Source organism: Pteropus vampyrus, unplaced genomic scaffold (genome assembly GCF_000151845.1).
Source record: "Pteropus vampyrus isolate Shadow unplaced genomic scaffold, Pvam_2.0 Scaffold202, whole genome shotgun sequence".
Taxonomy (NCBI): Eukaryota; Metazoa; Chordata; class Mammalia; order Chiroptera; family Pteropodidae; genus Pteropus; species Pteropus vampyrus.
In genome coordinates, this window is record NW_011888983.1 from 766,737 (window position 1) to 779,620 (window position 12,884).

At 45.3% G+C, this 12,884-nt stretch overlaps 1 protein-coding gene across 1 annotated transcript in view; it reads left to right on the top strand.

The window, feature by feature from the left end:
* Nucleotides 1-500: 500 nt before the first annotated feature.
* HKDC1 (hexokinase domain containing 1) overlaps nt 501-12,884 on the top strand; it is a 48,004-nt gene continuing 35,620 nt past the window's right edge. The window contains exons 1-4 of the mRNA XM_011372154.2: nt 501-777; nt 5,222-5,384; nt 11,105-11,253; nt 11,356-11,475. Coding sequence (XP_011370456.1) covers nt 715-777; nt 5,222-5,384; nt 11,105-11,253; nt 11,356-11,475 — 495 coding nt within the window. The 5' untranslated portion in view covers nt 501-714. The remainder of the gene's footprint in view (nt 778-5,221; nt 5,385-11,104; nt 11,254-11,355; nt 11,476-12,884) is intronic.

Below are 12,884 nucleotides of genomic sequence, written 5' to 3' on the forward strand. Positions count from 1 at the left end.
TTCAGTTCATTCTTTCTCTTGCATATGTTTTTCTGGGTCGCTACCTGTGAAATGAGGTTTTCTAGCTTAGCATTGTGATTAGATAAACTTTAATCAATTATTTTCCATTACCATGGACTGTTAGCCAAGAGATCTGATCTGTCACAAATGGAGGAATTTGTCCCAACATTCTTGAAATCTCCCTGACCAGGGCAATATTTAGTTTGAATTAAGACAGTGCTATAGAGGAGCAGGGAGTCACGGAGTTATACTGCTGAGTGAAGAGAAAGGGCTAAAGAGAAAAGCTTGAGAGTGGACATTTGCAGAACAGCTCAGCTGTTTGAAAGTTGGTATTGTTTAACACCCAACTTCTCAGATTTTCTTTGGCTGAGTGGGCTTGGTGGAGCATTGGCTTGCGAGTGTTGCTTAGCAACAAGATTTTGTGTCACCAGAGTCTCAAAAGAGTCAAGCAACCCATCCCCTGTCTCTTCCACCAAGCCTCTGGCTACCATCCTAAGCCTCCTGTTAGGCAATCAAGTGTGCTGGAGGGAGGGACCAGAGAGAGGGGGCGAAGTTTAATCATTGAACTAAGCAGCCGGGAAGTATTTAATCTGTAGCACCTAGTTCCCCAGAGGCCTCTAGCCTGAGCTAGAAGTGGGCAGTACTCCGGAGACGTGTAAGTAAACACGGCACAGAAATCTCTGCCCATCTCAGGAGAAACCAAACTTGGGAAAAATGTTTGCGGTACACTTGATGGCATTTTACTTCACCAAGCTGAAGGAGGATCAGATTAAGAAGGTAAGGACTCACAAAGCTGAGAGATGTCAGCTTCGTTCTTTACTGACCTGATATCCTGCCTATATCCACAAAGATTTAAGAGAGCTTATTAGAAAACATACAGGGAGCACAGGACAGTTAAAAAACAAAACAAAGCAAAAAACTCGTAGAAGTGGAAGAGGAAGTAAACTTCCCACAGGCTAGGCATTGCCTATTGTCCTGAGCTTTGAATTTCACTTGGAATTTCAGTATCCCTTGGCAGATACTGGATGGCAAGGATGTAAGGGATGTTTGTGGAGAAAGGTTACAAAGGAGAGGAGAGTCATTTTAAAAGACATTTTGAGAACTTTTAAAGTAATTCACATGATTTTTCATGTGATTGAAGAACATAAATAAGGCACCAAGAGGAATGTGAATTTTAATGTACAATAACCAAAATATGTATTACTGGTATGTGTTGTTTGCCAACGATATGCTATTAATGGTGTGCATTATTTTGCCACTTTGCCCAAGAAACCCACCAACAAAATTCATTCCAAACTGGACTGGTTAAAAGTTGGCAAGGCTCAACTGGAGGCCATCAGCATCCTCTCCTGGCAGCCTGGAATAAACCCAGTCTGCCAGCCTAGCCACACCAATTCACTGTAACATCTCTCAATATACAATTAATGAAAGTCCTCCCAGCAGGCAGACTTAGCCAAGGTAATCCAGGTATTTAAGGTGGCGCTGGGGGGATTAAACCAAAGTCACTGACGACTCCTGCATTCTTTCCTGGCTTTTCAGAGGAGGATGGTTCCTTACAGTCCTCTTGTGCTTGGTGGGAAAAACTCCCACTAAATCCTGTTCATTACAGTTTGGGTAGAGGTTGTAGCAGATCTTAAAGTATAAATCAATCAGCTATACCCTGCCTTAATTTACATTTGTTGGTTAGCTTCCACCTTTATTGTCTTCTTAAGGAGGCAGAAACATGCTGCACAGTACTGCTTAAGAATTCACTCTGTTATTACCTGCTTAGTGAAAATGCAACCTGCATGGTGTCTCTCCAGTCTCCAAAGGGGAAGGCTTAGAACTTGACACCTGAAGTTCTGCAAATTAGTTTCCTTTCCTTGGGCTTCTTTTTGGTGGTGAATTTTTTGTTACACCCTAGAGTCGGGTGGAAGTGTTTGTCCACCAACCCAGGTGCCATCTCAGGATGTCCCTTTTACTGGAAACGCAGCCTCCACTGATCTGTTCCAGGCCCTTTTGGCTGGAGGGTCAGCCTTTGCCAAGGCTAGGAGTTGACCCTTCCTGCTCCTGGGAAGCTTGTGAGAGTGAGCTGAATGGGGAACTCAGGAACACTTTGCAGCCACCTTAAGCGAGTGACCCAACAAGTGTCTGGGGTAGGATGGGAGGCTGATTTATGGGTTGCTGCTATGAGTCACAGGTTTTGAGAACACTGACTCATTCATTCCATACCCGTCAAATGACACAGGCTCTTTCTCTGGGGTCAGGTAGCCAGTCCCTCCTTAGTTTCTGTGCTTCCTGCCTCTGGGCTTATCAAGATCCTGGGCTTTACTTGCCTGCTAGGGTTACTATTCAGACCCTGGAACAATTTTCTAAAATCTCCCTATACCAGCATTAAAACAAAAACAAAGCAAGAGAAAGAAGGAAAGAAGAGAAAGAAAAGAAAGGAGAAACTACTACGACAGCTTTTCTTCCAATTCAATATATTCACATTATTTAACCTATTGATAACATTGGACTGGGCCTGGGCACTGACCTGTAGATTGTTCACTCATAAGAGAAGGACTGGTTAGGTTTTCAGAGTGTCCTTTTTACAGTTTAGTAAGTCAACATTATGAAAAGTGGAAATGTTACCTTCAATCCCACCCCTCTCTCAAACACTCATATTTGCCGTGTGGAAGCCTCTGTAGTCTTTTCTCACAGTGTGTGTTTTCACAGTTATATTCATATTGGACATGTGTCCTTTCCTTGTTATATTGTAACTACTTATGCACATTTCTCCATTTCTTTATAATTATCATGTTACTTTCTACTTAATATTCATTCAAGTTGGATACGCTGTACTTTACCCGCTTCTTGGACATTAGGCTATTTCAAAACCATTTTTTCCAACAGTTAAAAATTGCTTCAATAAACATTGGTATGTATTTAATGTTCTCCACCTTTGGGATCATTTCCTAAGGATGGCTTCTCAGTAGTGAAATTGCTGGGTCAAAGAATTGACCCTTTTTATGACTCTCGATTCATACAGGACCTTTGGACTAAGTGAGCTTTAATGTCCCTTGGGCTTCCACATCCTGTAATTCTGTAAACTCTGAACTTACATTTAAAATTTTGCTCTTTCTACGTAAAATGTGCTGCTTGCTGGCTCTTTTGTTTAGAAGATATCCCATGTGGTTTGTGAGTCACTCCAAAAATGAGCTTGGTTTCTGCAACTTAAGCACCCTCCTTTAGTGCCCATGACATGTGTGCCTGGTTACACAGGCCCCACCCAAATCACCTATCCGAATTTAAAATACAGGGTTTTTTTTGGTCCCTGCATATGTTTTATTCTTCCCTTCTAGCTACTGTACTAGGAGCTGCAGAAGATACAAAGAATAAACAAGAAACTGTTGCTAAGTCAACATTCTTTCTGCCCTTACTTTAATGTATTAACAGTAGGAGCAGTAACCCAAAGTCCTGAATGACTATTAAACTGCACCTTGCAAATGACCCAAACAGGGCCTCAAAACCATTACTTACACAGAAGTGATGACACTACGTGACTGCTCAGAGAAGTTCTTTATACTCGGGGACTGAGTGAAAATGAGCAGTAGGTTCAGGGGCACCGTCTGAGGGGCTTGGGGTGATAAAGGAGAGAGTTTAGTTCCCATGTAGTACATCTTACCCTTCCCAAGCCCCAATTACTTGGGTCACATCCTTTTCGTTGGTTTTCTCCGTGTTCATGGCAGTGCCAACCAATTAGTCAAACAGACTCAGGGTGAACAGGAAGCCCTTAATGAAGCATGACCTGGTTCCGTCCTATCTTCTCAAATATGCTGAAAGCCCAATTGTCCTGTTTTGTTAATGGCTCTCTGATGGTTTTCTGGCCTCTCTCTGGCCCCCAAGTTCTTGGAACCATGGGCCATTTCTCTGGCTTGGGTCTCTATACTGTCCCCAACTGAGCTGGGATGCCTTCCCTCTAGACTTTGCTGATGGCTGGGGGCATCTGTCCTATGATAAAGGTCATGTGGCCCCTGTACTTTTGGTATAATTTGTTGGGCTTGTGGGTCCTGTGAAACCATAAAGCAAAACAGGCTGTGGGACAGGACTGTGGATACTGCATTGTAGTCCCGGTACTGCCACTTACCTGCAGCTCTCCTAATGCTGCTTCATGGCTCTGAGACTTGGAGTCCTCATCTCCCAATTAGACAATAGTTATGGCCTTAGCTGGCTGTGTCGAACGAATGTCATGGAGATTAGATGAGGTGACATATGTGAAAGCACTTTGTAGACTGTAACACATGTTCTTAGTCTTAGATAAAAGCGTGAGAGAGCAGTTCCTCCAGGAACATGCTGAGATAAAGCTTCCTTGTAACTTGGATGGGTAGAGGGGCCACTCAGTGTACAAAGGGGTGACAAATACAGGGCACTTATGCCACCATCCCTCTTCCTGCCCTGGTCAATAATCCATCCCAGTGAGTGCTGAGAATCCAGGTTGCCCTCAACCAATGAATTGCAAGGGAGAAGAAGTTACCATTCCAATGTGACATACTGCCTTCAAGTAGAGTAAGCACAGCCATAGTAATTTTTATAACTTCCTTCCCATTGTGGGGGTTCCTATACCCCAATTTTCTGGTACTTGAGTTGCATCCACTCATTTCCAATAGCAATTGGAGCTGGCTTTAAAAATTAAACTTCATCTTAATTAGAACAACCTCAGATGAAAACAAAATGGAAATTTAAAGGACTAGCTTTTAGATATTGCAGTTGGAGACTGAATTTAGCTCTGAGCTTTCCAGCAGCCCATAAACAAAGGGAAACATGTTTGGATGTATACGTCATCATTGGACATAAGACAGCTTCCATGTTTAGGAATCAAAGCTTAAGCTATAGCTAGTCTTTTCCAGTGGAGAAGCAATGGGACAATGGTGAGGGCTAGAATTGGGAATTAGAAACCCTGGATCTTTCTTAGTTTTTTCCTCTCTATTGTCCCCTCAGAAAAATTGAGGAATCATTTCTTCTTCAGAGCTTCCCCTTTGCAGGAATAATTCTCCACTTCCCCCAGATTTCCATTCCATTCTGTTCCTCCAACTCCCCACCTTGTCCCCAGCTTGATGAGGGGTCAGGCAAGGACCCTTTGGGAATCTACATCATGTAGCTGTCCCCATGCAGCTTCATCATGGGAATGGGAATTTACTGCCTTGACTGGAGGGCAAGTGCCCCCAGCAGCCAACCCTGGTTACCCTGGTGTCTGTTCCAGGTGGACAGGTTCCTGTATCACATGCGGCTCTCCGATGAGACCCTTTTGGACATCATGACTCGTTTCCAGGCTGAAATGCAGAAGGGCCTGGGAAAGGACACGAACCCCACAGCCTCAGTGAAGATGCTGCCTACCTTTGTCAGGGCCATTCCAGATGGCTCAGGTGAGTGGGGCTGGGGGCTGCCAGGGACTCTGGTTCCCCTACTTCCTTCTTGGTTGGTGTGTACCTGAAGTTTGCTCCTGTACTCTGGTTATTGCTCTACCCCTCTCTCCTCATTGCCTCTCGCCAACTCTCTATGCTTTAGTCATATTCAATACTAAAGGTTTTGGACCAGAGTTCAAATGCACCTTGCTTTCTCTCTGCCTGCCTTGGCCCTACACATTCTGTTTCCTCTCCTGCTGGAACATCTCAATACTCTTCCACTGGGGAACACCAATTTAGCTTTTTAATCTCAGTGTGGAGATCACTGCCTCCAGCAGGAAAGCATCCCCATGCTGGGTTAGGTGCTTCTCAGCACACCTATCCCCCTGCTGTGTATGAGAGTCTCCCCATTGGACCAATACCCCATGAAGGTGAGGTCTGTGTCTTCTTCACCACAGTGTTCTGAGCACCTAACATAGTGCCTGATCAATATTAGGCTCTGAAATATTTATTGACTGGATAAGAAATGGCATTTTACTCCTAGGTATCTAGATTCTAGGCTATCTATAGTAAGTAATAGAAGATAGCACGATATAGTAGAAAGGATATTAAATGACAATTCGAAAAACCTGGGTTGTAGGCTCAGCTCTGTCATTTCTCAGTGACTTTTGGCAAAAAGTTTAGTCTTAGTTTCTCTATCTGTAGAATGAGAGAGTTGGCCTATGTATTAGTTTTCTACTGCTGCTGTAATAAATGACCACAAACTCAGCAGCTTAAAACAACACAAATCTATTCTCTTATAGCTGGGGAGGTCAGAAGTTTGAGTGGGTCTTACTGAGCTATAATCAAGGTGTGGGCATGGCTGTGTTCCTTCTGGAGGCCCTAGGGGAGAATCTGTTTCCTTGCCTTTTCCAGCTTCTAGAGGCTGCCTGTATTCTTTGGCTCACACCCCTTTCTCCATCTCCAACTCAGCAGTGTAGCATCTTCAGATCTCTCTTTGACTCTCCCTTCTGTGTCTTCCACATCTAAAAACCCTGAGATTACCTTAGGTCCACTCAAGAAATGCAAGATGATCTCCCAACCTCAGGGTCAAATGAGAGCAACTTCGATTCCACCTGCAAACTTAATTCCCTCTTGCCCTGTGAACTAAGATATTCTCAGAATCTGGGGATTAGGATGTGGACACCTCTGGGGGACCATTATTTCGCTTATCACAGTCTAGAGACCTCTAAAAAGAATCTATGAGATTCCATCCAACTCCTCCATTCTCAGCCCTGGGAAAGCCACAGGAGGGAAAGGAACTGACATCTACCCAGCAACTCCTGTGATCATGGGGTGCTGGGGACTCACCGTCTCACACACCTCATAAGAACTCCATGGGATAACTGTTGTTTATCCCCAGGTCATATGAGAGTACTGAGGACCAAGGGACTTGCCAGTGCCAGGGTCCCAGTGCTCCAACCAAGCTCCAGCAAGGGCTTTTGGGCTCTAGAAGGAGGAGGGATTGAAGCTTGGGGAGTTCGCAGGGGCCTTCGATTGGATTAGCCAGGTTCTGGGCCCCTTTGGGACAATGCCTGGGTCAAAGCTTGGCTCTGCTGTTTGCGAGGCCACTGGGAACTGCGATGAGAAGGACTTGTTCCCTTGCTAGAGGGTGGTGTGCAGGGTGGGCAGCGTACACCCTGGAGGAACGTAAGCTTTGGAGAGAGACAGTCCTACTTTGAAATCTCTCCTGGTTTCTGACACTGCTCTGAGAGTGCTCAGGGGACTGCACTGCTCGTAGGGTCATCCAAGGCTATTCAGAAGAAGCACCTGAATCATAGGGCGTGCATATGCAAGTGGGATGCACCAGGTTAAAGTCCTCCTGGCTTCCTGTGCTGCGGCTCCTCCCGTAGGGGTGTGTCCCCAGAAGAAAGGGAAAATGGCCTTCGGTGACATTGAGGATGCCGAGCCAGATGCGCCTTCTTGGCCCTGGCTCCTTTAGGAAAGTTCAGAAATGAAACTGAACAGGTTTTAGGAACTCCCTCCTCCCCAGGCCAGGACATACCATCTCCTTTCTTCCGATCTCCCCAGAGCCTCTCATCCCACAATAAATCTTACCAGTGATCTTGAGGCAGCGAAGTCCCTGAGCCCAAAGTCTCTATGGAGCCAGGACCACTGTGCTCCTGTCCTTATCAATAGAAGGGCTGTGGCCAGTTTGTCCTACCAACCTGCAGCGTCGTTGCAATCGGATGAAGTCACGTGGAAAAAGTGTTTTAAAATCTTCAAAATGTTGCCTCAAGTCTGCCATAGCTCCTGTGAGCTGGTGGTGTAATTTCATGATTACTAAACAACAAAACCAAATAAATAGAACTCTCCTAATCCCTTAGGGCCTCAATTTCAGAAATGTATGCATTTTCCAAAGAAATCCTTTTGCATTCACCCACTTTCTGTACTTTTCCCTCTTTTCATGCAAATCTGCCTGAGAGGAGTTAAACCGAGCCTTAGTTACCTCCCAGTGTTTCAGTCAGGGAGCTGCAATTGGCTGTTCTTAGAAAGTGCCTTAAAGCGTTATCATTTGTGCCTTCTCTTTTACCAGTCATGAGGAAGTGCCCATCACTTGACTGTGATGGCGACTGTGATTCTGTGGGCCTGATCCCACCTGTTTCTCTGCTTGGCCTCTTCCTCTAGGCAGCCTGGGGAGCCCCGAGGTAGTTGGCTGACGGGCCCAGGGATCTACACTAGGACAGGGGTCCAAACTTGCCAGAGCATAAGACTCACCTAGGGCGATTTCTAAGCATATAGTTTTCCAGGCTTCACCCCATGGAAATTCTGAATCTCCAGGAATCTACACATTCAATTGTTGTGTGCCTTTGCAAGATACTACACTAGGGAATGAGGAAGGAGCAGAGGCACAAGCCTTGGCAGTGGCTTAGGAGAAGGGAACCCCAATGTTCACAGCCTGGAGCCACTGAAACGTCATGGAAGCGTCATCCACAGAAGGTGGATTGTCAAAGAAATCTCACCCTCTTGGAGGTCATTTTCTTTTCTTTAAAACTATATTCTTTTTAATTTTTTTATTCAGATATAATTGACATATATATTAGTTTCAGGTGTTCAACACAATGATTCAATATTTGTATATATTGTGAAACAATCACCACAAGTCTAGTTGACATTCATAACTGTACATAGTTACAAAATTTTTTCTTTTCTTATGATGAGAACTTTCAAATAGGCAATACAGCATTATTAACTATAGTCACCATGCTATACATTACATCCCTATGATGGGAGGTTATAATAATCTTAATCATTGCTGTAAAGAGCCTGATGGTCCCACTGCCGCTGTTGCCTTCTTCTGGGCTGGTCCTTCCTCCTCTGGGGTCCAACGAGTCTTTTCTCTGGGGTCAGAGTCACAGAAGGGATCGTATCGCGTGGTTTTCGTGAACTAGTGTCTTGAGTCACTGGTGGAGTAAGATAATTGTAGAGTGATAACGGTGCTGGTGGCTGGAGGAACGAACGAGTCCATGCCAACACTGCACGAGGTCTCGTATATCATCTCCAACCTGGACTGCAGCACAAGAACCTCTTTTATTAAAATCCTTCAGTCTATCTTGGTTGGTGCCATAAGTGTTGTCTCAAAATCTCAATCGGATCTTGGCACTCCCTTGCTTAAAATCTTTCTGTGGCTCCCCCTCACTTCGGATAAAGCCCAAGCTCCTTGAGGAGTGGGGCAGCTTTTCTAAATCCTTCCTAATTTAACCTGAGACTACCTGCCAGCCTCATTTCTGTCACATCTTTCTTTCTTAAAAGCACAGGTTTCCCTCCTACCCCCCAATGTGAACTCATTGCTCACGGTTTCCTCTCCCTGGGACCCCACCTCTTCCCTGTCCTACTGCCTGACTCCCGCGCATCCTTCAGCCACTCAGCTCTGTATCTCCTTCTCTGGATTGTTGACTCCTGCTCTGATTTAGATACCGCTCCCTGTGCTTCCCATGATCAGAGGACTTTTCCTTACTGTGTGGAAATGACTTGCTTGTATTTCTGATGGGCTCCCAAAGTCTTTCATCTTTGCATCCCTAGCACCTGTCATGTTACTTGGTACAGACTCGTACTCAGTAAATATTCGTATATAGATTGTGTGATCTACCCTACTTCCTACACAAGATAACATCTGTGAAAGCATCTCTTGCTTGGTACATGATGAATGCTAATAAAATTTGCTCAGGATTAGGTTCCTGGATTCTCTCCTTGAATAATAATAAATACTCCATCAGGCTCCTTTTAGGGCTGATCTAGGGAGTTAAGAACCTCACTTTCCAGATGTTGCCACAAAAACAAAAGATCCAACTGGCTGGATCTGTAAAGGAGGACTCTAAACCTTTGCTACTCTAACAAGTCCACACACCAGCAGTAGTACCTGGTAGCTTGTTTAGAAATGCAAAATCTCAAGCACCACTTCCACTGAATCACAATCTTCATGTTAACAAAATTCTTGAAGATTCACATGCACATTAAAGTCTGAAAAGCATCGTGAGAGCCTGCCTCTAGCTCTTTCATTGCAAGGACACATAACAAAGAAGGGAGACACGAGGACCTTGTGGGACTCTGAGGGCAGAAACTGTAGCCCACTCAGGCCTTGAGGGAACTGGGGTTGGGTTACTCCATGGTTTCAGCCTACATCCGTGTGGCCACCCCGGCTACCCTGCTGACCTCCGGTTTTCAGGATGCGTCCATTTCATTTTTTCCCCTCTGTATTTTCTTTCACAAGGAGTGAAACTGAATGGCCAGCTGTCTCCTTAGATCCATGCATCCCTGTCTGGGGTCACATGGTCCAAAACAAAGTCACTTGGGCTCCCAGATTTGTGGGCATGGAGTTTTACTTACGCCTACCTCGGGCACATATCATGAAGCATGCTTGGTACCTGTAGCCACTTTTAGGTACAGATAATTCTATACAAAGTCCTATTGTTTCACATCTGCGTTCCCATTCCATACCTATGGCTGACACTGAAGACACTGGAAGGATCCTGGGCAGGAATTCTGTCTGGATTTGAGTTGAAGTCATCAAGGTAGACTGCCTTGCCCCAAAACATGTGTTTCATTTCCACCTTTTTATTAATAGCATCCATCTTGAGCTGGGCTGGGTCGTGTCACATTTTCTCATTTGGGAGTGATTTTGGCCCCAAATATTGAGCATCCTTGGCCTTTAAGGACCATCATTTGGTCCCTGTCTCCCTTCCCTCCTGGAGCATTTTCCCTCTGCCTGTGAGACAGAGGCTTGTAGGGGAGCTGGTTCTCTTCTCTGCTCTCCTCCCACCTTTTCCTCCATGCCTTATCCACCACCCTACCCCTCACTCTCAATCCCTGTGCTTGGAGGACCAGCTCTCTTCCTGGTTGTGGCATGCGAGAATAGGCACCACCCTCAAGGCCTATCTCTAATACTACTTGCCTGCAGTTTCCATTTACCTTCTCAGGAGGAACACATTTATTCCCCACAGCATATCCCAGAGGTCAGGGTTCAGGCTGCAGGGTCAGAAAGACTTGGCTCACACCCCAGCTCTGCCCCTTAGTGGGAGGGCTCAGATCAATGGCTGCACTTGTGGAGTCTCAGCAAGTGCGTGTAATGATACCTAGCTCATGGGGTGCTTGTGAGACTTAACAATATTTCTTACATGTTCAACTTCCAATGCCGAGCTTGCCGTATAGCAGACCCTCAATAAATGTTAACTTTTTGTTTGTTTGTTTGTTTTTTTAAATAGAAAATGGCGAGTTTCTTTCCCTAGATCTTGGAGGATCCAAGTTTCGAGTCCTGAAGGTGCAAGTCTCTGAAGAGGGGAAACAAAAAGTCCAGATGGAGAGTCAGTTCTACCCAACACCCAATGAAATTATCCAAGGGAACGGCTCAGAGGTACCAGGGCAGGGGCTCTGTGAAGTAGGGGAAAGGCCTGGGCATCTAGTTTATGAGTGGCCATGCCTTAGCTCAGTATCCTGTGCTTTTTCTTCTCTGCAGCTGTTTGTATATGTAGCTGACTGTGTGGCAGATTTCATGAAGACCAAAGGGTTGAAGAATAAGAAATTTCCCCTTGGCCTGACCTTTTCTTTTCCCTGCAGACAGACTAAATTGGAAGAGGTAAGGCTGGGGAGGGAAGAAGCTGTGCAAGATTTGGAGTTTGGAGCTTGGAGCTTGGAGCTGGAGAATGTGTTGGAGTCAGGTTGGGAACAGGAGGGGTCAGCAGGAGTTTTCTTGCTTGTATTTTCTTTTGCTTTTTTTTAACTGATGAGGTGCAAATGTGAGGCGTAGAACTCATTAAGGTGGCTGCCTAGATTTTACATTTCACATGGGCACAGCACAAGGGAATGGCATGGTTCTCCCCATTTAGTTCAGTGGTTTTCAGATCAAGGTTGCATTGGAATCTCCTGGGGGCTTGTTAAACACAGATTGCTAGGCCCCACCTGGGGTTTTCTTAATCAGTGGGACCTTAGATTTGCATTTCCAACAGGTTCCCTGGTGATGCGGAGGCTGCTGCTCTGGGGACCACACTTAGGATCCCTGACACAGCTGACTAGAATAAGCATGAGAAGGCTCAGGAAATCTTGCCTCTACAGTAAGCGCTTAGGAGGAGGATTGAGGTGGGGGTCATTGGAATGACAGTGTTGTTGAGCAGACACCGCATCTCAGGTATACAGCCTTAGCCGTGCCACCAGCCACCTGAGGTCTAGGCTAATTCATCTTCATGTGCCTCAGATTTTCAGTTTGTAGACAGGGATATGGCAAACCTGATTCTTAAGTAAATCTGTGAAAGTAAATAAGGGGCCATATAAAAGGACAGTGAGCTTTCTCGGGTAGGGGGTTTAAGTCAAGAGTCAGGTCTTCCCAGGCCAAGCCTGTCTAGGGTGGTGGCCTGTGATCTCCTACCACACATACTGGTCATGACACCCAGCTGACAGTCAATCCATGGACCACCTTGGGATGTATTTGATATTGTTGGCCTGAGCCACTTTTGGGTGTCAGTTGCGGAAAGGAAATGAGTTTTTTGTCATCCCACAGACCTGGCTGTGAATCACGGCTCAGAAAAGTTGTGTGCCCTGGGCAAGTTACTTAACTTCTTGAGTCCCTCATTTTCTCATCTGTAAAGCAGGGACAAAATGTCTACTTGCTGGGCTGAGGTGAAGCTTAGGCAAAACATCTGCAAAGTGCCCAATACTGTGCCTGGTGTACCAGAAGTAGCTGCAGGGTTAGGATGACTGTCCCTAAGTGACTTGGCTCTTCCAGCTTTTGTCCCTTGTCCTCAATTCAACAAATGTTCCTGGAGGGCAGGTGCTGTTTTATATCTTTCTTTCTCTCCACCCTCGGGGTCTCTAGCACAATGTCTTATATTTCACAGGTGCCTGCTAACTATCTGACAATTGAAAGGTGCAATCAATTCCTGATTACATTAAATGGGAATTTGCCAGCATCTATACAGGGGATAGGCTGAGGTTTACTTGTTCATTATTTTATAAAGAAAAGATTAAAAAAAAATAGTATAAAGTAGGTTT